The 25,214-nt window shown below is 38.7% G+C and overlaps 1 protein-coding gene across 1 annotated transcript in view; it reads right to left on the bottom strand.

The window, feature by feature from the left end:
- The window catches only part of RNF17 (ring finger protein 17), a 54,317-nt gene extending 42,804 nt beyond the window's left edge, over nucleotides 1-11,513 (bottom strand). Inside the window, exons 1-9 of the mRNA XM_056327742.1 lie at nucleotides 11,425-11,513; nucleotides 10,691-10,782; nucleotides 9,912-9,970; nucleotides 8,830-8,885; nucleotides 7,411-7,510; nucleotides 4,112-4,192; nucleotides 2,546-2,646; nucleotides 1,549-1,720; nucleotides 392-468 (exon numbers count right to left, since the gene is read on the bottom strand). Coding sequence (XP_056183717.1) covers nucleotides 392-468; nucleotides 1,549-1,720; nucleotides 2,546-2,646; nucleotides 4,112-4,192; nucleotides 7,411-7,510; nucleotides 8,830-8,885; nucleotides 9,912-9,970; nucleotides 10,691-10,782; nucleotides 11,425-11,513 — 827 coding nt within the window. The remainder of the gene's footprint in view (nucleotides 1-391; nucleotides 469-1,548; nucleotides 1,721-2,545; nucleotides 2,647-4,111; nucleotides 4,193-7,410; nucleotides 7,511-8,829; nucleotides 8,886-9,911; nucleotides 9,971-10,690; nucleotides 10,783-11,424) is intronic.
- Nucleotides 11,514-25,214: the final 13,701 nt, after the last annotated feature.

The raw sequence follows: 25,214 nt of genomic DNA, 5'->3' as shown, positions 1-25,214 counted from the left end.
ATTTGTCACTTTCAATGAGGGCAACATGGTAACTGTGATTTTCCACAAATTACTTCTTAAACATCACTGCCCCAAAAAGCATTTAAGTCTTTCCTGAAGGTGAGAAACAGGTTCATTTTTTAGTAATTAAGCCACTATTCCCCAATTTATTTCTACTTATAAGGGAAGGACAGTAAAAGTGGCAGAAGTCTGTCAAGAATTTCTTCCTCAGGTGAAGGCTACTCTGCAGTTAGCGATGGGTTTGCATACATCTGAACTAGCAGTTTTTCACTAAAATGCAAGTAAAGCAGCTCAACTTCTGCTATTTAACTGCTGTAAGAACCGTTTTTGTAATTAAGATATCCAGTGCAACCATTTACCTCCCAATATACCTCCCACTCCAGTCATTTACCTTGGAGGAATTTTTTCCTTCCAACTATTCACTCTTGAAAGCTCAGCCTCAACTGGCAACTTTAAATTACAAATAACCTGAAATTAAGAAGTAAATTCTTAGCTTCCATTATACAAAAAAGCAGATTATACAGATACCTATTATCTACAACATGACAAAGCCAAGAGTATAACATCTTTAATTTTACAGAAAACCCCCAAGAGTTTACTCATTAACAGCCAACAGCCAACTAGCAATGTAAGAAGACATAATTGAGCAGACCTAATGGTTGGGGATTTTGTAATGTTAGCCTGTAAACAGAAGCAGGAGTCAGATTTTCCTTTTATATGCACAACTACCGAGAAGGTGACTTAAGTAAGAAGGTAAACCTATAGGAGGACTGTGATGAGTGCCAGCTCCCAAAAGCCACACTGGACAAGATGGAGGTAAATGACAGAAAAAAACAAGTGATCAGTCTTCTTTTCTGGGTCAGATGAGAAAAACCAAGTTTCTTCATACAGAAAGTGACAACTGGAAGCAGGGAACATGACAGTCTAAAAATTACACTACTTTCAAGAATGACAAGACCAGGTATTCATTGTTTTTCTCAACACAAGGACCACAAAGGCTCCAAATGGAGTAACTGGGTAGCACATTTAGAACAAAGGAAGCTATTTTATATACACCTCATTTTAAGTATTAAAATGAGAACTCACTGCCACTACGTATGAATACATACATATAATGTACATATGTACACTCACATACACACTGCCACAAGCATTACAAAGACATTCAAGGAAGTGTTCAAAAGCTTATGATAGAATGAGGTAATGTGTACTGACCCTGATGTATCCCACTGATTATAAAATCCTTAACGTTCAACTTCCTAACACACTAAATGCCCAGGTTCTTCGATTCTTCCTTCCAAGCATCTTTTCCTTTCTGTAGTCAGACAGGCGACTTCACAGGATGGACCTTTGGTCTGATAGAAACCCACACTATCTGCTACGCTGTGGGTTTCTATGACCAAGACTATGCCTCTGTGTGTGTGTGTGCGCGCACACAGTAAGACTAAATTACTGCAAAAATCCCAAAGACAGATCACAAAACTTTTAACCCAAATTGGAATACATTCATTAAAAATAAATTATTTCACAGTGCAAGAATGTAACTACCTGTGCAAGATCGTAACAGGTTCTTACAGAACATGTAAGTTCTAATTCCTTTGCAATCCTAATCGCACCAATCAGGCACTTTTTCTTCTTTTCAATGACTTCCTTAGCTTTTGCAATATCAGTGCTGTAGGAGCTGATGGTCTTCACTAATTCTGCATGCAATCTTATTTTCCTGTATTAAAAAATACTACTTTTCAGAGTTTAATAAGCACTCAGCCATACAGATTCAAACTTCAACTATAACACACAATTACCAGTTATACCACAACACAAAGTGGATACATATCACACAGAAATATCATTTTCTTCAAACAGTGAAAAGTGGAAAGCATGGAAAACCTGCTTAATTGGAGGAACCACAAAAGTTAAAGAGTTCACACTAAAAAGCCACTTCATTTGGAGAAAGTTTTTAATTAAATGTTTAAAGCACTCTTCCATACACATCCAACTGAAAACTAAAGAGTTGAATTTTACAATCCAGTCTATTAAGGTATCAGATCCCCCTCGCAGAGGCTATTCTGGAATCCCAAGTTTTGACACCCCTTCCCCCTTTAAATCTGAAGATAAAAATATTTTTGAAAATGAAGAAATGAAGAGTCCTTGAAGACATCAAGAAATGAAGGGCTTTATCAGCTTGAAAATTTGCAGAAAGTAAATTTTTAAAAAAAGTTATTCTTGATGTTAAACTCATCTAGTATCAATATTAAAAAAACGTCAAAATTGAGCTATTTAAGAAAAATAGTGTCATTAAGACTAAGTTTTTTCTTTTTTTAAAGAGCAGAGGCAACATAAGCTAGTGTTTTCCAGCCCTGAAAATGAGCTCTAACAGATGCCACTATGAAAAGAGCAAAAATACTGCACAAAAATTAAGAGACAGGTATTATGAAATACTGCTGAAAGGAAGACTGAAATTTTATATAGAATTCTTTTATCTGAATTAGAAACAACTTCTTGAAAAAATAACTCATGCCCACCATTCTGCAAAACAGATTACTACCTTGAGAGGAGAGAAGTAGCAAGTTCATCAAATGCTTTATCAGCAGTTTCTGCGACTTTGTCTCCTTCCTGCTTCATTCTCCATTCCAAATATTCCAGCATCTATTTCATTCAGTGTTCAATAAACATGCATTAATTATTTCGCTATCCATTATTAGTATTTCATTAGTGTCACATCAATTCTTTCCTTTTTTTTTTTTAATTCAGAACAGAAGCAATGAAAATTAAGACAATGATCAATACTTAGCAGGAAGAGTGACACTAAACCATGTAAGAGCAATACTTAAACCAGCTATAGCTCATTAATCCCTTTGTTTTCTCTAGCTTCTAGTCAGCTTGCACTGGCTTGTGATCCTCATGTCAACTGAAATCTTCAGATCCATGAGGCAAGAAACATATAGATCTATGTGCCACCGCCTCACTTTCCTTACTTGACATAGTCATATAGCACCATACCCAGCTAAGTAGCACAATAAGTTTCCTGTTTTTTTAAACTCAGTCTGAGCAGAAATGAAAGAAATAAAGATTCTTTCCCTGGCTAAGCATTAATTTTGTCGCTATAGTTACATTTAATGAAAAGACATGGAAAAATATCTCAGCAATGCAACACTGCTTTGGCAACAATCAGTCTGTTGAAAAGCTGTGGGAAGACCACAGTTGTATGCACGAGTTACTGTATTAGAGCTGCTGAAATGGCAGCTTTTTACAAGATGCTCTTAGTATACAAATTACATATTCAATGTAACTTTGCTTAACTCACAGATTGGCCACCATAACAAAGCAAGTTAGAAAGGGAATGGATAACAAGTTTTAGGGACGCTTCATACCACACTTACTAGAATGAATTTGCTTTAAGTTTTTGGATCATTAAACACTTCTATGCCTGGGTGTAACTTAGAATATATGTAAAATGTAAATAAATGTCAAAGACAGAACTGAAAACTCTCCCACAGTGTATTTAATAAGAGTTAAAGTTTAAATAATGTCATTATCATTAATGAAGTTCACAGGTTACTCAGTAAAACCTATTACCAGCATTATCCAGTATTTTAGGATTCTTTCTGTGCATAAAAAGGCATTACTTGATTTACATGTTTTGCATATTGTGTCTGTTAAAATCATTACTTCTGTTGCCCATGTAATTTCTTTTCCACCTTTAAATCCAGAACAAAACACATGAAAATGAGAAAGTCAGCATAGTCGCCAGAGCAAAAACAAAGGTTGAATTCTACCATGATTCAAGGAAACAAAAGTTTAGTACTTAAAAGACTGGCTTACATATGGTTCTGCTATATATGGATTGACCTATTAACTATGAATTATGCATAAGCTCATACACTTCTTTACAGATGGTCCTGCAGTCGGTACCTTTCAGACTACAGCCTAGCACTTAAAGCCATATATTCACAGAAACGTCCCGAACAGCTAAAGGACAAAAGAGATGTCAAAATGAAGGCAGTGATAACATGTTTAAATAGCATGCTACTGTGTGACTACTCCCAAAAGAATGCTTCAATCAAGGATAGGATTTTATGTTTTGCGATTTATTTAACTTATTTTCACCCACCTTTTCTGCATCATTTAAGTGGCTGAGATTACAAGTAGCTATGCACAAAGCTTCATCAAGATATTCCATAGTTTTGATGTCCTGGGGGAAAGATTTGCCAATGAATATAAAGTTGCCTGTGTGACTAGAAGACAAGATAGCCTAAATTCATTTGCCATTTTGACATGAGAGGCACTTGATGTGGGTGACTGAATCTGTGCTCTGCACAGCTCTATAGCTGAAAACAGGCCCCAAATACTTACCTAACCTGAATTACAATAAGAACATTTACATTGTAGTGTATTCTGAATTTTTTTGACTGTTATAAACATACAATTCATTCACACACACAACACCACCAAATTAAAACATAGTACATGAAGGAGAATCAAAATAAAGTTACCAATACAGAGGAAAAAAAAATGCAAGACTGAAGAATGGGAACATTGCAGCCTAGAAAAAGGTAAAATATTTAGGAATATCATCTGGGGGAAACCAACAAAAAAAAGGTAATAAGCTCCTAGTGTTATGCTGATCCAAGAAGAGACAATAAAATACTTGCATATGACTCCGCACAGAACCAAACTTACATACAGAAATGTCTTATTTTCTCACTGGCACTACTAAAGCTAATGTTAAAGAGTACTGGTTAGAGTGCTGGTATTTTGCTAAAAGCAAAATGAGATCATCATCAGATGGGGATGACCCAAAAAGCCAGGGATGGTATGGTGTAAGCCTTTAGGCAACCAGATCACCTTGCCAAAAGGCAAGTTAACTAGTGTGGAAACATCTCCAACTTTTAAAGTGTTCCTCACTGGTGTTAAGCAGAACAAACACAAGCTAGAGAGAAATAAAAGCTTAAGAGTTCAAAAACCTGAAAGAGTTCTGTCTCTGATCAGACACCAGCATAAATGAAAGGAAGTGCTACCTGCAATCTGGGAGAGACCTGTTAATCACACACATCATTTTGGATTTTACTAAAGGTGTTTGTTACCTTCAGCTCTAGATCTTTCCAATTAATGTACCTGAACATCTCAGACGGATTTTATCGCCTTCCTAGGAGCAGAAAAAGGGAAGAAAGCCCTCCTCCTATTATGACTTGAACATTACCTGGAATACTTCCCTGTGACAACTGTTCCCACTATTTTGAGCAGGCACAAGGAGACATAATAGGTAAAAAGCTCATGGAATTACATTGCTGCCTCTCTGCTTCGTGGTTCCCATTATGATCAATGATACAGTAATAAAAATCCTTCTAAAACTCAAAGACACGGACATACTTATTCAGTGATGTAAGAAATGATACTGCCAAAGATCTAGTAATCACCAATCAAAAAATAAAGGAGTCTGAAAAAAACTTCGTAAACTTCATTCAGAAAGATCATGTTAGAAAACTTCATAGAATGTTTCAAGAGGAGGTGTCTCACAATCACTAGCCCTTGCTCTCATGGGGCACTTCAACTTACCAGATGTCCACTGGAAATGTAACAGTGAGAGAACACACTCTAGGAGGTTCCTGGAGCACATGGAAGATAACTTCCAGACACAGCTCATCACTGAACCAACCAGGGGACATGGCCCACTGGACCTGCTATTTACAGAGGACTGGTGGGTGATGTGGTGGGTGGAGGACATCTTACAACACAGCTGTCACAAGATGAGACTTCCTTCTTCTTGGGAGACTTCTTCCTTCTGGGAGAAGGAAGGGGGTCTGCAGAATTGCTACCTTAGCCTTTCGGAGGGCAGACTTTAGCCTGTTTAGGAGACAGATTTCCTTGGGAGGTAGTCTCGAAGGGCAAAGCAGTCTAGGAAGGCTGGACATTCTTCAAGAAGGAAGTCTTAAAGGCACAGAAGCAGGCTGTCCCCATATACCAAAAGATGAGCCAGCATGGGAGAAAACTGGCCTGCCTAAACAGAGAGCTTTGGCTGGAACTTGGGGAGAAAAGGAGTGTTTATGACCCTTGGAAGAAGGCACAGGCAACTCTGAAGGACTATGAGGATGTCATGAGGTTATGCAGGGCAAAGAATAGAAGTCTGCAGGCAACACCAAGTCGCAGGGGAGTATTATCTGCGCGAGGGTAGGAAGGCTCTACAGAGGGATCTGACAGCCTGGATCAACGGGCCAAAATCAACAGCATGAGGTTCAACAAGGAGAAGCACTGGGTCCTGCCCGTGGGTCACAACAACCCCACACAGCACTACAGGCCTGGGGAAGAGTGGCTGGAAAACTGCCTGGCAGAAAAACACCTGGGGGTGCCAGCTGACAGCTGGCTGAACATGAGCCAGCCGTGTGCCCAGGTGGCCAAGAACACCAGCAGCATCCTGGCTTGTATCCGAAACAGTGTGGCCAGCAGGACAAGAGGAGCGATCATCCCCCTTACTCAGCACTGGTGAGGCCGCACCAAAAATACAGTATTTGAGTTTTGGGCCCCTCACTGCAAGAGGGACACAGAGGTGCTGCAGCATGTCCGAAGGGCAGCAAAGCTAGTGAAGAGTCTAGAGAACAAGTCTTATGAGGAGCATCTGAGGGAAGTGGGGTTGCTTAGCCTGGAGAAAAGGAGGCCGAGGGGAGACCTTATCACTCTCTAAAGCTCCCTGAAGGGAGGCTGTAGGCAGGTGGGAGTCAAGTCTCTTCTCCCAGGTAACAAGGGACAGGACAAGAGGAAATGGCCTCAAGTTGTGCCAGGGGAGGTTCAGATTGCACATTAGGAAAAATTTCTTGACTGAAAAGGTGGGTAGCATTTGAACAGGCTACCCAAGAAGGTGGTGGAATCAGCATCCCTGAAGCGTTTAAAAAACACTTAGATGTAGTGCTTAGGGACCATGGTTTATTGGTGGACTTGGCATCCCTGGGTTACTGGTTGGACTTGACGATTTTAGAGGTCCTACCCAACCTAAATGATTCTATGATTCTAAAAGAGATTCATTTACCCAACAACCTTGTTGTGCTGAATGACTGCTTCAAGGATGTGTTGCATGAACCTTGCAGCTGCCTCAAATTGCAAAAGAAGTAAAAAAGCCTCAAACCCAAACACTGTGAAGCCTCAGGTGTCTTAAGAAAAGCGAAATTCAAAATACTTAGTTTCACAGTTAGCTGAATAAACTAGCCCTCCTCAATTATGACCTGGTTGGGTTTGAGCTGATTGATTTTGTCAAGTTATTTTATTAACATTGTAGCTGCACTTCAAGTCTGTGCTAAGACAGACTAATAGAACATAACTATTAAGGTTGCAGGTTTTTGTGTTTTAGAAAGTATGGTAGTAACTATGCACATACAGAAGTAATGAGAGAGAATATAAGGAAATTCCGTATTAACTCACCATGTCTGCTGATGGAGGTAAACCTTTTTTCTCCCTTAGCCCACCATTTGAAGAAACTTGGTACTGAACATTTTCCTCTTTGGTTTTGTGACTGAAGGGCCTGCAAAACAAAACTTTAAGGAAAAAACCTACACATTTCAACTAAAATATCAAACTTCCCAGAAACAGAGACAATTTGAGTATTACAAAATCTGTCTTTAAATGCATACACACACCTACTTTTTAAAGAGTAGAATTCACTGTGATATACTACAGATACCTCACTTTTTGAAAAGTTTCCTTTCTACTAGCATCATCTTAAAATTCATCATTAGTAACTGAATTTCATCTGACAATTTTGGCAAGGCTGAACAAAACCTTAGTAGGTTGCAGTCATTTTTATCCTCAGTAAGAGTAAAATGCATTACTATTAGCATTCCAGGATTAATTTGTCATTTGTTGACCAAATGTTTTCCTTCAGACATCCCATCAGATATTGATTAGGCTGTTAAAATCTTTTGAATACATGACAGATTATACTAAAACCATCTACTGACAACCTGTTTAGAAAGCTCTTAAATTCTGTTGTTACGGTCACCTATATCTGCTCTTTTGCAAAGTACAAATGGATCTAAACATCTGTCAAGGCTCTCAAAAAACAGCCTGCATAAACCAGCCCAACGACAGGAGGGAAGCATAGTGTTTTTCCTGTGCTCAGACTGTTGCTTCGGATGGGTTGTGAGAGGGCTTGGAGAACACTGCTGCAGATGCTGACAGCTGTATGTGAAATCTTGAGTTTCTATTTTACTTTGGGAAAGGTTTGGTGCGTGCAATGTGCGCTGCTATTTCGCAACATATACCTCCCTTACAGAATAAATAGATTCATATAAAACAGTTCCTTTATGTAACAGATCTGTAAGAATTATCTGGGCCTATTCTCATTTGTATCAACACAAATCTCCACAGTAATGGCAGCAGGGGGAAAGACACCCACTTTAAGGCTTCCTTCAAGTTCACGTAGGCTAGACAACTAATAAGCAAGTGAATGCGTGACTTAGATATGCAGAAGGTGCAATGAGAGCAGCAGGGGCGTGGGAGGGAAGAAGGCACTTCAGTGATACAGTCCTTCCTATCACAGCCTGGCATTTCAGCAGTTCTCTCTCTCTCAACCTTTATCAGGGTGTTACCACAACACTTCAAACTTTCAGTTCCAAACGTTTTCAAGCCAAACCCATTTGCTTCTCACTCTCTTTCAATGAAAGTTTTTTTGTACTCAAGTGTCAAGCAAGTTGTGCCCCCACAGTAGAGACACTCATAATGGGAATACATTAAAAATGAAAAAAAAATCAGCCCAAGAAAAATGGCTGGAAATGCTTGCTCAGTCAAGTCCTCCCCCAGTCTGGCATCTAAACACAAAACCCATTTGAGTTAAAGGCTTACCTTTCTAGCCTTTGTGAGTTGTAGCTGCACAGCCCAAGTTTAAAATCAGGTATGGTCTAAATTCAGAGGGAAAAAGTAAAGTAAGTTCAAATACAGGGTTAAATCCAAACCCCAGTACAAAAATGTTCTATAAGCCTGTTTTCACCTTCAGTACCACCCCCCCACCCCCCTCCTCCAAATTTCAATGACACTAAGCTTTAAAGCAAGTGCAAGGAAAGGTATAAGAAAACAGCTTCCAGGCTGAAGCTCTCTAGCCCATCACTGTACCTTTTTGGTAAGTGAAAAGTGTTCCTAGTAAAAGGAATGTTAACTTCCTGTTTCCTCTTAGTACTTTTCCCACTACTATGCATAACTTCTAACATATTGCATTACTGAACCTGATTACAAGGGTTTTTTTCAATAAAATATAATGACAGGGCTTAACTCCAGAGATTTGACTTCTCTGTATTTTGCAATAAAGACTAAATCTCAATTTCATAACAGAAAAAACAGAATGGCCACACCCTATGTTTTGCATAAATTAAAACAAAAAAAAAAGGCACTTAATGTTTATCCAAATTACAGATTTCTGTAAAACAAATGGCACTAGCAGGTTAGAACACAGAGATGATTCACAAGCAGAGCATTTTTTTAAATACAGAAACAGAAATATATTCAGAAATTATGCATTGGCAGGCAAACTGAAATAGTTTTAAAAAAGTATCAAAAAATCTTTGAAGTCCTTTTATTTGTGAGTTGACAGGGAAAAAGTGGTTTTTTATTTAGTTTTTTTAAAAAACCTACACAGTTGGTTTCTGGCACATTCTGTGCAGACGAGAGGGTGGAACAGAGGTGGCAACACGGGGCACTAAGGAGAACTATACAAATAAACCTAAAACCCGACTCTGGACATCAGATGCATACTGCACAACGAGAAATGGTAGCTAAGACTTGCTGGAGAACAGGTGGTTATAAAGTTCAGGTCCTTACACCAGAGGGGATGTAAGCTTGCTTTAATCACTTTCAATGCAACTGCAAAAGGTCCTGTAGTATCACTATTTCAGACCACCACAGTGACTACTGAACAGAAAACTTCAACTTACTTCTGTAGAAGAGAAACCGAAGAAATCAGTGTTCTCATCCTTCACATCATCACACAAGGCTGTAAAAGCAAGCACAGAAAACACTTGACTGCTAATGTTGTTAACTGTAAGGTGTCTCAATCAATTAGATAAACAGGAATACATGATCACTACAGCAGTCTTCTAGATAGTATTCATAAAGAAAACAGGAATTTGGACATTGACTTGTAATGACAGAACTTGAAAGCTAGAAATAGAAATCCAGACAAATAGATATGGAAGTTAATTGGGAATTATACAAACACACACACACCCCAAAACCCCAAAATTCAAACACAATTTACTTGCATTTAATGATTAAGGTATTTTCTGCACAGTTAGCTGTATTACATTGCTACTACATTCAAGACAGGATAAACACACAAAAGGGAAGCCAAAAACGCAAAAGAAAACACACATTCCAAACATGTACCTATAGTACAGGAAAAAAAATTTTCATAGAGCATCCGTACACAACAATTCTGCAATTGGGAAAAAAAAATACTCAACCAAAAAAATCCCAGAAAAATGAGGTTTCCTATAAAGCAAACTCTTCAGTAACTTTGTCAAGAATAACAGCAGGAAGAGAAGAGAAAGATATTGATCATTCTTGCCAAGTACTACAAATGTAGTAAAACAATGCATTAATCGAATCTGGCAGTCCATCTATTGGCTTTAACAGACCATGTAACATAAATTAACAGTGAATACTGCACACCACAAAACTGCTGGAAATAAAGGTCAAAATCCAAAAGCCTTACCTTTTACACTCATAGCTCTTGACATACGACATAATTCACTGTTTCTCTGATTTGGTTCTGCAAAAATCTCTTCCAGTACCTCAAAACATTGCCTTCACAAGTAGAAGTATAGGTTGAAGGTAATTAGAGACTACCAACCAAACACAAATTCTGACTACCAGCTCTCTTAGAGCTAAGCTTGCCCACTTTTACCAAATGACATTATGGAGAAGGTGCAGTTAATGAAATACACACCACGCACACAAAAATGTTGTTACTTCTTCTAACTGGAGGGGGAGCAACTCACCTCCACGATACTGAACTGATCATAAAAGTAGTACTAGAGCTTTTAGATATGCAGCATTTATGGTAACTAGAACCAGCATTAATCAATTGTTATATAATCGATTTTAATCACATTAATTAGAAATTTAACTGAAAATATATTGACTAGACCAACAATAGTTTATTTACTTGCAGAATACACATTCAGATCAATATGAGATATTAACAGCCCAATAACTAGGTATTTTACAACCCAAGATGCATTTACATTTTTTTCCCCTGAACCCACTCCACACATTAAAACTTCCCACAAACTGCATGTTTAACACATAAATAGCATAAAAATGGACTCAATTGCAACACCGCAGAGTACAAACATTATTTTCTAATTTCCTCAATATGATTTCCTGATAATTACATCAGAACTTAAAAATACTAAAGCCACTACAGTAATCTCAAAATTCACGTACCATAGATATTTTTTTAGTCTTCTATATTCTTCCCTACTGTCACGTTCTTCACTACTGTTATGTACCAAGAACTCAATCTTTCTACTCATGATGGTATACAATGGTCTCACACTTCAAAGTAAAAACGTGGCTAATTCTCTACAACATACACGTTTTATCACTTGAGCCAACACTACAGATTACTTGCAGCACTGGGCAAAGAGCAAAATGAAAAAGATAAGACAGAAAATTAATTGAAAACATACACCTGTTTTTTCCTTAAAAAACAAATATTTTAAATGCAACAAAATGCTGCCCTGTTTTGTACTGTTCAGCTACTCCACCCCTAACCTTATCAGACACAGCAGATGATTATTTCCCGTTTCTACAGCATCTCAATACCTTAGGTTCACACCTTGCTCACAATCCGCCACGTATACTGACCCCCACTCCTTTCCTTAAGGCCTGCTATCTGGCCATTTGCATCCTCGACCCTCCCACCCCCCACCCCCCACGTCCCCCAACCACCCACCTCCACCTCCCCCGAAGGGAGAGGTGCTCTTTCCTCCCAGACGCCCAGAGCACCACTGCCGCTGCAGGTGACAAAGGCCGATGGTGAAGAGGCTGGAGCGGGTACACACCGAGACGGCCGGGAACAGGACGCGACTCCCCTCACCTTGAAAGGAGGACGAAGAAAGCCTCGTGGCGCCCACTGCGCGCCAGAAGAGCTACCCCAATCAGCGAGCGCCCCGCCGGGCCTCGTTCCGATCGCAGCCAACCACGGCGAGGGGGGAGGGGGAGGGGGAGGGGGAGGGTGGTGGTTGCTGCGGCCGGCCAGGGCGGCTTTCGCCACCGGGTTGGCGGCCTGCGGCGCCGCGGGGGCTACCGAGCCTCATCCTTCCTCGCTTCTGCCGGGAGGCCAGAGTCCCTTCCTTGAAAACAAGGCGTTTCCTGGGCTAGAAACCATCAAGTCCATGCTTTGGGGTAGCTGTCCTACACGCCTTCTCATTATTTGCAGGACAAGTAAGAGATTTTTTTTGTAGTGTTTTATTATTCCTGTTTTGTCTGTCACAGATGTAGCGTGATGCTCTCCAGATTTCTGTTTAAATTACCTCTAGCAAAAGAAATTGACTTTTAAATTAAAAGTACACTGATTTTCCCCTGCAACTTTTGCTTTTTGCACTTGCCAGATAATGATCTAGGCCCCAGGTTTCCAAGAGGCCAGTTTCCTACCAAAACCTAGCTAGTTTGTATTTTTGCCCGGTTCATGTAGTAAAACTAGGTTCTACCCCACACCTTTCATTTTAAATGTCCTAAGTATCTGTGCATGCTGGGCTGGGGTTCTGACTCGGGTAAGGAGGCAGAGTTTGAAAGGCCACACAAGCTCTAGGTTTCCCTGGTAGGGAGTACTTCAGCAGTGTGGCCAAGGCAAACAGTGACTTGAGAAAAGAGGCAATGGGGAAGATTAGTTTTGTCTTTTGGAAGGGCACAAAGAGAATTTCAGGAGTAATGGGAATGAAAGCATAAAGAAAGGAGCAGTAAAGCTTAAAAATTAGAAAATTCTGTGGAGCTAGGCCCTCGCCTGTGTTTTGTTAAACCTCCCAAATCAAGCAAGCTTCCATTAGTTTCCTTTGGCTATACTGGAATGTGATTTGTTTGTGAGGGGCAGAACTTTCCAGAAGTTTTCCGCAAACTGATCCAGCTTGTAAATAATTTCCCCTAGAAGCCCTTGTTCACCAGGACCTGATTAGACTTGACTACGTATAAAATCCTTGTGGAGATGTGTTGTCAAATTTTACAGTTGTGCTTTGTGCCCAGTCTGGTTCCATTTGGTGTGGTTTGGCCTATGGACACTTTGTAGGAAACACTGTGAGACTGAAAATCAGTACCAGGGTGAACTGGTACATGCAGTGTAACGTCCCATAACCAGTAGTGTTTGTTTTTTTTTAAACAACCTGCAAAGAAGTCCTACAAAATACTGTAAAGGACAGGGGTGGGAGACAACAAATGAACCCTGTCCCACAGAAGATAAACCCGCTTCTGTTCTGTAAATATGAGTTGTCCTTTCTCTCAGATTCTCCTATCAGATTTTGCAATGAAGTTAAAATCTCAGGAGTTTTCTCAACTTGTATTTAGCTTTGGAAATCGCTTCCTCTATTTCAAAGGCTTGTGCACCCAAAATTTTGTCTTTATCTTCTGTATTCTGTGTTAATTTCCACTTAAGCATTAACTCATAAACATTACTTAAGAACATAGTGAATATTGGCTGAGGGGTAAAATATAGGATGGGTGACGGCAGACCTGTTGTGGATGTAGCAAAGAAAGGGAACGGTAGGAATGATTGCCTTGTTAAAGGTCTGAATGCAATTTTAAAGCTGCAGTGTAAAGGATAGTCTTAACAGTAGCCTAACTAGCTCTTTGATTAGAAGCCTGATTAGGCCTAATTGGCTCTTTGGTGGAAAGACAGCTCGTCCTTGCTTATATTTCAACTTCAGCTCCATTTAATAAATAAGTGAACAATAGCAACAAATGCTTGTTACCATTTTCTGCTTATGAATTTGTGAAAATTCATACAATTATAGCTGAACATTCTGTTCTTTATGACTTTACAAAGAATTATAAAAGCTATACATACACGTTATGTTATATATCATGCATATAATACGTTTGTTTGTAGCTCTGCCAGCCTATACATGAAATAAACATACACTGCACCACTTCAGTTTTGCGCTCATACCGCTCTGAAAATCTGAAGATGAAACTGGCAACTTGGTTTATTATTTCTGAAAAGACAACAGTAATATTCCGTAAAAGAAGGAACACCTTCTGTCTGTGTCATTAGCTATTCAAAGAACATTCCTGACGTTTCTTAATTTTATACGATAGTATTTAAAACGCAGGCATGCAAAAGTCAGTGTTTCTGATGTGGGGAACCACAAGATGGCAGCATGGATTAACCCTGGGTGGATTCATTCGCCCGTTTCTAGTTACACGGGTGCGATTGATCTCAGCCACTTCACTGGCTTTGTCTGCGGAAGAAAGTAGAGTGTATTAGAAAGATAATACTGAACAGCCCGCTGTCTTTGGTGTGAACAATGTAGCTGTATTGAAAAATCACAGTCAAATGCTGGTTGAAAACAGTATTGTATACTGTCTATATCATCTTTCCAGCCAGTTGTTATTTCTTCAAATTATCCTCCTTTCTCATTTGCATCTTGCCCTTTCTCTGTGAGTTCTGCTTTCAAAATTTAATGACTCAAGGCTAGAATTGCCAGTGTTTGGGGTTCTTCTGTTTGTTTGGGTTTTCTTTGTTTGTTTTGGTTTTTCATTTAGATAGTACATTCTGTGAACATGTATCTTGGTTATTTGGTATTGTAACCATTATTGGATTTTTTCTGTGTATGACCATATGATGACATGGTAAGTGAAAAAACAGTGTTCCCCTAAATATTATGTGAAAGGCTACATGTGTTTGGGGAGGGAAGGAGACCTGTTACATATTACTGCAGACAGGGCCAAGTGCAATATTTAGAACAGTTTGTAGATCGGGGATATGCAGGTGTGTTGAAAGTATGATTTTGTCAATGAAATGCTAATTATGTAGCATTAACAACTGAATTATCTGGTTTCTAAGGTTTACACATGTTAGACAAGTAATTTAAAAATGTGGTGGTGGTCTAACAGAGAGACACTGATACCTGAGGGAAATGTTGTACTTAATCTCAACGCCTCATCCACAGTTTCTGGCTCATAATATTTATCTTTTTGAAGTATCCCAGATTTAGGTTACTTATACTATGAAAGGGATTAGACTTTTCAAGGTCATCAGTGTATTTGTTGCCCAGGATTTACATGTCGGTGATCTCTAGAATTACCCAATGTGTATAATTTCTGCTCTAACACTGCAGTTGGTGTTTTCTCCAGTGAAGTTTCTATCATTATAAATAGTTAATTTTTACAGCTGTAGTATCTGGCTACAGTCATTCAAGTAAAAATAACTGCTTACTCATCTTCAGTTAATACATTGCTTTTATCACTGTGCCTGAAATGAATTCTTAATGACCAGTTAAGGTTGATCTAAGCCTGTGCTGTTGCTGAAAGGGTAGGCCTTGTATTTTTCTGGTTCCAGGCATGTGTTCACCCTTCCCTTGTGTTACCAGTAGTGTTTCTGGAGCCATACAGTGAGGATGTATGGATCTCTAGGTTGCTGTTAGGTAACAATTAGTTCCCTCATAATTCATACCAAGAGCCCTGGATCCTTGCATTTAACAATGTAGGTAGTGGTTGTTCTTACATGAGCATGTCCTCATAGTAATGGTTACTAGGTGCTTACATTCATTAGCTATTACCTATCTAATTTTCTATGAATGAAATCGGTTGCAAAGTATGCCAGATACTTTTTTTTCCTCATCCACCCTCTTGGTTAAAAACTACAAACTATCTGTAAATTACGGTGGACAGTTTGGTCCTAGGTACTTCTGTGGCATTGGTGCTGAACTCGTGCTACTTCCATTTCTCTACAGAATCTTTTTTTGCTTGAAGCACAGTCTAAGAAATTTGCTGAGTCTTTCTGTAGGTATTTTAGTTGTAAAAATATGAAACGAAAAGTCATAAGTATAAAAGCATTTTATTTAAAATGTTACTGTGATTTTTAGGAAACTTAATGCTCAAATCAATCTTTCATCCTTTAAAGTTCCTCTTACAAGCTTTTTACTGTGAGCATAATACAGTACTCTTTGTTTAAAGTCCATCTTTTTTTAGCATGTAGGGAAATAGCAGCCAGAGTTTGGATTGTGAATTAGCCTTGTCCGTTGTGTTCAGCTGCTAAATCTGGGAGCCTGACAGAGGTGAGGCTGTTGCAGCTTCATCTCTCCAGGTCCAGCTGGTAGCAACACTGAGCATGCATTCCCAATTTTAATCTAATTTTGAAAAGACTACATAGTATAAATAGGGTTACCTGGAAATAAGGAGTTTTTAAACAAGCAGAAAATCTTTTCCTGACTTCAGCTTTCAATCTCCTGATACTCAGCATGCCTATAGCAAGGCACAGATTTGGTCCTAATGCAGAAATAAGTATTAAAGAGAGAGACTGCAGTATCCTGTGGGGTCTGACTGAAGGCTCTGTGTAGGCACTGAAATTTGTTTGGGGGTCTTTCAATTATATTTGTGTGTATGGAGATTTCAACATCTTTAATACATCTCCAAAATCCATGTTGTTGGTCAGTCACTGTTAGGCTTCTTGAAGATGAAATTCTGTCTCTAGGCTAACCAAGCGTTCTCTTTTCTTCCTAAAATCTTTAAGAAACTTGGTTTCACAGCAAAAATGCCATCTGAAATTCTTAATGAAATACTCTTTGTAGTCCAAATTTTTGGAGCATAAATTACTTAGTACAACAGGGGGGAAAAATGTCTAGGTTTTTAGGGTCTTAACACATAGCTGAGAGGGACATGCTGGTGAGCAGGCTTGTTATTTTTTTTACCCTGTCATATAATGTAACTTTAAGTTCATCCTTTATTGCTTAGGTGATTTTAAAACACAGCTTCAAAAATAACTAAAGGTACATGGAGCCTCCAGGAGGCTTTATCAGACCCTAAGGAAAATAGCAGTATTTGAATAAAACATGGGAACCCAACACTGACAAATGGTAAGCAATGCTTTTTTTTTGGTAGCAAGTATTTCAACTGCGTACATGCTTGTGTAGTCCAGAATTACTCTAAACTCTTCAGGAACAAAACAGAATGGCTTTCTGTGCCCCTGCTTTCAGAAACCACATGAGATGATAGACTATATTAATAGTGGTTCCACAGTCTGTGGCATGTAATATTACACTAGATAGTATAATGCAAAGCCTTTTCTGCATAGTTCTGCTTAAGCATAGAAATAAAGACTCCAGCAGTGTTTTATGGAGCTTGTTTGTGAGAGAGTAAAGATATGGTAACCTGGGCAACCAGACTCCCTGGTAAACTTTACAATGCACACTGTGGCTTGCTGTGTCATCTTTTCATGTATTACTGTCCAAACTAATGGGATCCAAGGTAGTTATATGCATATTGCAACCATATCCTTCGCTGTAGTATGTTTATTTTTCAGAGACAAAGATGAAAATTATTTGCTAGTCACAAACGGAGGTGGTGGAGGCAAAGGCTTAGGAAAGCATAATCGCTCTGCAGAACAGGCATGGTCTCTTGTATCCATAGAGATCACATAAGGAAAACGTGCTGAAGGGAGATTTGGCTCGTGACATTGAGACTTTGTATGCAAAGGCTATGGGTAGTCAGAAAGTCTCACTTGAAATGGACAGAGAAGACATTTCTTCTCTCAGTTCTCCTTTGGGATCTTTCTAAGTTAACAGCTATGCACTGTAGGCCATGATGGATGCTGAGATAAATGCAGTGATCTGGTCCTGTGATAAAGAGTACTCCCAACAAATAATCTTTTGTTAAGAACCAAATTTATTAGAAGATTTGCCAGAATCACCTATGCAAATTAAGGTGAAAAGATCAGCAGTATTCTTTCAGTGCCTGTACATGGTTTCAGCAGTTCAAGATGCAGATAGGCAGTGAGGTTCTCCTCACAGCAGATTGTTGAAAATACAGTTTACCATGTGTGTCTATATAAACCTCTCAGCATCCCACTGGGCTGCTCAGCTTTGGTGTCCCTTACTGGATCTCTCTGCAAGACAGAACCACTAGCTTCTTCATCTTTTCTAACAAGTGTATAGAAAATAGTTGATTTCTTAAGAAGGCATTTAGAGGATTTACTAGTTAGAATTCTTCATAATGCATTGAAAATGGGTACTGATGAAGGGAGAGTATGGATTATTCCTGTGGTTAAGAAGGCTTTGTCTGATGGTTATGAATTTGGATATTGAAACTGATGACATGACAGTTTAGTACCATAACCCTCCACTAAGTCCTTGTATGACCTTGATCTGCTTAGTTACTTGCTCATCAGTTCCCCTTGTCTTTTTGGTTGTTTTGTGGTGATTTGTCCAAAACTGTAGACAAAGGAGTTGTATAGCTATTAGGTGTTGTAATACCCATGAGAAATATCACATACCGTTGCTTCTGAATTCTGTTGCTTTACTGATAAAAGTTATGTTATTTAAAATGAACAGGATTACCACCCTGTAGCACACTCATTTCAATCCCTGGCATTGTAATTACTATCAAATTAATTCTGCCTATTCTAGGACAGATATTTAAGTATTTACTAGAATGTACTCTCTGTCTTAAGGATTTTTGTTATTTGTGTGTAAAGAAAAAGGAATAGATTCAATGACAAATGGACAGTCTGAATTTAAAGAGACCGCTAAGCAAGTGGGGCACAATCTCAGTACTGTGAGCATTTTAATTTTGAATCTATCACTCTCTATACAAGGTATAATATTAAAAATTCAAGTAACACAATGTTTGTGGTCACAGAGAAAGCTATGATTGCGTGCTTCTTGTACCTACTGTTCCAAGAAATTATTTTTGTATTGTTCATTTTTTGGGGTGCACATCTGCTATTTGAGGAAGTGTAAAGTATTGTTGCTCTGTATACAGCATCTGAGCAGGAATACACGCAGAGCTTTTGCTGAATCCCCCAAAAGATCTGTATTTTAAGTTTCACTCCCTTTTAAAATAAAATATCACGAACAGGAAGTTTTTGTTTACCTTGGCTAGTATAGCTGGCTGATTAATCTTTCATGTACTTATCCATCTTTCTGATTTTTTCTGCAATAATAGTTTAAATATGTGGTTAGTAACTTTTATCTGTGAAAAAGCTATTTTTTTAGTACATTCATATAATGGTGAGCATAAATTTGAGGTTAATAATCACATATAAGGGAAAATGACTAAATTAGAGGTGCATACATTTTTGTTCTTTGCATTTCAAGGTAGAGATAAAAATCACTGTAAATGATTAGAAATATGCAGAGATTTCTGTAGGAAAAGGCTTACCGGGGCTGTCACTCTTAGGGTGTTGCTGAAGAACAGAGTATAGCACAGTTTTCTGTAAGAACACAGGCATGGTTGTTCATTCCTTCTAAGTAACATAAGAACCAGAAGGCACCTGATGAAATGATAAAATGACAGACTTAAATTAAGCAAGAAGTACTTCTGAAAACAATCCATAATTTAACAATAAAAATTACTTCCTACAGAATTATACATGTATTAAAATATGATCAGTCAATGTTATGGTCCATGAATTAGACCAGAAGAACTGCTAAAAAGGATGGTGCATACATGATCTGTTATAGCTGTCTTAGCCTCTCAGTACTGACAGCAAGAGAGTCTGCTAAGGGAAGCACCATTCCGTACCGGCCTATTTTTATGTTTGCTCTAAACATCCACTTCTAGCCATGGTAGGAGATAAAGCCACTCTTCTCAAATTGTCTCTTGGTGTGGACCAGTATATAATTGCTTTTATTTCCATGCTAATAGATTCTGACCCGAAGAATCTAATAAAGGTCTAATACAAAGGTAATATTGTAGAGTACTACTATGATGTAGTGCCTCTCTGGAGAACTAATTCAACCATGGCACAAGATGATTCAGTATACATACAATATAATCTTTGCACACACATTTCAGGTTACACGTGTTATATTTGATAGCATCCCTAGAATACATTTTGAGTTTTAGTGTATTCCCTGTTTGGGTAAACAACCAAATTAACATTTTGGCAGGTACATTAACTTTAGCAAAGATGACACCGTTTGAGTTGACAATGTGAAAAACATCTTTTTTCCCATTAAGATACGATCCTTCTGAGATAGGCTGACGGCTTGCTGATGGAATGCAATGGGAAATCATGAAGAGCAGTTAAAGCACAGGCTTACATTTGCAATGATAGGCATTCTGGCACCTTATTTAATTCAGACAAGAGCTTGTTTGTGAACTTATGATGTGTCTCGAGTAGCATTTCAGAGAATATATAATGAAAATTTATGACATATATTAATCAAGGGACAAAAAACCTCAAGCATTTCCCAGTGTCTGTCTGTCCTCTGTGAAGGGCGGGCTTTACTGGATTTTCTCTCCATGTTGCTTTCCCCATTTCTTCAGTCACACTTGTCAGGCTGAAATAATGTGTGGAAGTTCTTCCCTGTAAGTCACATATATTCCAGGAATCACTGGAGTTCTAAATGGAAAATGTGAAACCTGTTCTAAACTGAACAATACACACAGCCAGATTGGAGCAGTAGAGCAGTGGCTGGAACAAGCCGAAAAACAAATCCAAACTTTTCAAGCAGACTTCAATTAAAATAATGGAAACTAGGATATAATCAGAAATGCTAGAAATTCCTCAGAGTATATTTCCATGTATTTACAAAGGGGAGCTCAGTCACATTCCAGGCAAAGCTGATCAGTTCATCCCTGGCCAGTTGTTTTCAGTCTTTCCAAACAGGTCATACGTTCAGGAGTCCTGGACACATATTTAGAAACCCAGATCAAGTTGTTCTTATCCAGGAGTTGCTAGTGAGTCCAGGAAAGAGCCTGCAGATTGGTTTGTAAGTGTATATGGATGTTTTTTTAGTTTTGTTGTAATTTTGTCAAGCGCTTTAAAAAAAAAAAATCCATTTCAGATGGGGTTCTGTGTGGAGTTTGCCGTTGGAGAATGTCATTTAGTAAGACAGGCTGGTTCAGCAGCTTCTGGATGTGGACATGAAGGGAGATTACCTGAGAATGTAGAAGAGAAGAGCTATGGTGTTTGTGAAAATATAAGTGGGAACAAAGGCCTTAAGGAGAGAAAGCTTGATAAAAGTGTATTAATTCCTGCCCAAAATACTCTGCTGAAAATTTTACTTGTTTTTATTTACCTTGTTATTGTAGCCTTGAGGCTAATAAAAGCATTGTGTTTTCCTGGTTTCCTGTAATATAACTAAAAGGTACAGCTTCAAAAGGAGTCCCTAAGCTTATATAGAATACTGTTAAACTATGTTGTTAAGCTATGTTGCTCTCCATTATAGCAGTTAATCTCGGTAAGTCTGAGAAGAAACAAAGATGGCAAACCAGTAGTATGGCTTCACTGGATTCTTCCTGGAAGATTCTCAAAGGCATCACAAGGAAAGGTTTGAAGGCGTGTTCTGTCCAGCTAACTTACTTTTCTCCCTCCCCTTTAAAGAAAACCAGGGCCAGAAGAATTCTGGGCAGAAATGACCATGCAGAATAACATTTTCCAGATGGGGCTGGTTCCCTGCAAACACTCCATGCGTGCAGTTTCAGCCCTTGTTTACCCCTACTTGTGAATAAGCTGACCAGAACGACATGGGACCCAGATGAGTGGAGAATACCAGCTCTCTGTTACTTGTGGTGAAGAACTCCTACCATGTCTGCAACCATAACTGTCACCTCAAGGGTCAGTTTGTAAGCATATGGATTCCTAGATCTTTCCAACCTGGATGTGATTCATCTGACCATCCTCTGGTAATTAGTGAAGAGGAACAGGCACTTTTAGAACATCAGTCTTTGCTTTATCAAGGGGATGTTGAAAACAAAGCAGATGAATCACACAAGGGCTTATTTTTCTCGCTGACTATAAAGGGAACTTAGGCTAGCTGAGATCATGACATCTACATTGCAACCTTTGGCTTAGATGAATTCCACCCAAATGATTCTGCTATCTAGTAACGTGTCTGGAAGAGTTCTCTTGTCTCCAACCTGTAAAAGTTCTCTTGCATTCTGTCCAGGTACATTAGCCATGTGTTGTTGGGTTTGGGACTTACTAATGCTTTCAAGCATGACTGAGAAAGACCAAAGTGCAATTGTTTACTACAAGTGAAACTTTGAAGAAGTGTGCAGAGGTGCCAAGGGTGCCTGAAATGTCAGTCCCCAGGAAAAAAAGTAAATATTTCATTTTATGCTCATCCAGCAACTGACTTTCCAAAGTTGAATTCATTCAACCCAAACGGTATAATAATCTGACCACAGGGAACATACTTATAGGGTATCTTTCTTTTAGCAGAGTAGTTAAAAGTGCATTTTTCATGCTGCTGTATTTAAGAGGCCATCCTCATGCTCCTGAAGTCATGTGTTTTTACCTGCTCTGATGGCAAGTTTCAGAATTGTCAATCTGGTATGAGAATTTACAGCATATTATTTTTTGAAAAATTCACATAATATCTTACTTTTCAAAAAATACAAGGGATTGTGATGCTATTACTGGTTTCCCTCCATCCAGTTTAAAGACTAGGGCCAGGGGTCCTCAAACTACGGCCTGCGGGCCAGATAGGGCCCCGCAGGGTCCTCAATCCGGCCCCCAGTATTTACAGAACCCCCCGCCGGGGGTTTGTGGGGGGGAAACCAAGCAGCTGCAGATGACTGCCTGCCACTTCATCCACGCGCTGGCCCCCTGTTTAAAACGTTTGAGGACCCCTGGCCTACACTGTAAATTTATTTGTAAATTGAATTAATATAACTGCAGTTCTAGAGGCATGCAATTAAATTATAACATTAACTAAAATTACATGTCAGCCTTTTGCCAGATTTTGCCAAGATGGTACAAATTAGTTCAGTCAGCTTGGCTTTTACTTGTTTTATTTCTTTCTTTGTTTTATTGTCATTTTTGTTTGTAATTATTGTTGTTATTAATTGATAAGGGTTTAGGACAAGCAATTAAAAGCCATTGACAAGAAAAGCTTGTTTGTGCTTTTCTAATAAGATATAGCATTTGCTTTCTGATGATTCAAGTAGCAGGTTATGTAAACATTTCTATTTCTGATCCTTCTAAGGCTTTGGTCTCTTGTCTATTAAGTATTTTGTGGGGGAAAACATGATCATCAAGTCGGCAATCTGCCTAGGATTTTAGAATGGCATGAAAATAAATAATTACACATGATGAAAACATTTAGGATATTACATTGCGATCATTTCATATCACTGGCAGACGCATTTCAGGACGAAAAACATTACATAAAGTCTAGTGGTTCAGTAAACAAGGGGATTTAAAGACTGATGGATATTGCTGTGTTCTCTCCCTAGGATAAAGTATCAACTGTAATACTTTAAAATTAGGTTTTCTCTTCTTTTTTTTTTCTCCTTCTCTCTCTTTTTTTTTTTTTTTTTTTTCTTTTTGTCCACAACAGAGAAATCTGCAGGTGGCTGATAATAAGTAATAGGACTTTGGCAGTCTGTAATAGCTGTTACTGCAAAGAGTAAACTGAAGGGAGTAGAGGACTTAATTTCATAGAAGGATTTCCTTCCAAGATCACCTGAATTTGAAACATCTTACCTTGGTCACCTACCTAATGATTAGGAGGAGCACAGCTACTCAGTTTCAGGTTCCAGGCCTGAATAGTGCAGTGTCTTTGTAATAGTAATTCCCTTCAGAATTCAAATATAGCTGATATTCTACTTTATTTATTTCTTTTATCCTTGTTCTGACTATAATGCTAATACTCATCTGAGCTTCTGCTCTGAAGTTATATGCTGCATCAAAGGAGGAAGTGAAAGTGATCACTAAAAGACAAGGTGACCTAATTTAATGTAATTAATCTACCATATTAAAAATAGCTTAGATATATCTGTTTTTCAGAAACACTACATTTCCAGAAGGTTGGTAGACGACAGTGGCATAAGCACTTTCACAAAACAATTCCTATGCCTGTATGCATGTGGGAACAGAAGTTTTTGTCAGCTCTTATGGAGCTATGTCTATACTTTTCTGTATGTCTATATCTATACTTTTGAAATATTTATCTCGCCCTCTGATCTCATAAACTGGATCTACTTAATAAACAAAGCTACTTGAAGACCTTTTTAAATAAAGTTCAAGAGATGTTGTTAGATCCTTGGGGTTTGTTAGCTTGAAACCCTTGTGCTTTCTTGTGCCTGAAACCCTTGAAGTGAGGAATGCCACTTCCACGCATCATCTTCTAGTGTGAAGCTGCTTTTGTATCAAAGGAGTCCCCTTGGCTTCTCCCATTTGGGAAACTATGTGATCACAGCATACTACTGAATGAGTGATACAGGTCTGTGATTCACATTGCTCTTGGCCTGAATTAGTGGGAGTTTGGGTCAGAGGAAGTGAAGTGACTGAACACGTTTTGTCATTGAAAGAAATGGAGGAATGGCCTCAGCAGTGGAGTCATGCAGAAAGCAGGTTATTTATAATGAGAAGTTGTTTGAGCTAATTAGTGACAAACACGTGAGGACGTACAGGTTTTATTTATGGGGTGGCTCTTAGAGTCTTTATCTTCAATAACATAGAAGAGAATAGATATTGTACACTATGCTCATGTAAGGTGATACAGTTAAATTCACTTCAAACAAAGGCAAGAGGTCTTCAGGATTGGGTGCTTAATGGTGCAATAGGTTTCTGGGAAAGAAAACCACTTTGCTGTATAGAAGTAACACGTTCTCTCCTGCCTTTGCCATATCTCCTCTGTGACTGCTAAGGCACCTGTTCTTTGAGTGGCAGCCTTTTTCAGATGTTGTTTGGAGGGAAGGTCATGTCCCAAGAGCAGTAATGCCACTTTCTTCTGCCAGACATTGCATTGTGGATGTCCTCAACTAAGATGTAAACTGGGCCTGTATGTGTTGTATGAAAGCCTTTTGAAATGATGTAGTTTAAAAGTCACAAAGTAAATAGGAGTCCATAATGGTATGTTATTGTGAAGAAGGCAAGTGTCATCTGAAAGATACTTAGCACGCCTTTTCTGTTTTGCAGGCCTCACTGCTCTATTATGCCAGTTTTGGGGAAGCACATCCAAGAAAAAGGTGGACTGGTTGAATGGAGTACCAGGGAAAGCAGCCACATTTGTCATGGGACAGGAAAGCACAGCCAATGAAAAGATAATTAAAAGGAATGTGAATAACAG

This window comes from Falco biarmicus, chromosome 2 (assembly GCF_023638135.1).
Source record: "Falco biarmicus isolate bFalBia1 chromosome 2, bFalBia1.pri, whole genome shotgun sequence".
NCBI lineage: Eukaryota > Metazoa > Chordata > Aves > Falconiformes > Falconidae > Falco > Falco biarmicus.
The sequence above is the reverse complement of the archived record's forward strand: the minus strand, read 5'-3'. Positions and strand labels throughout refer to the sequence as shown.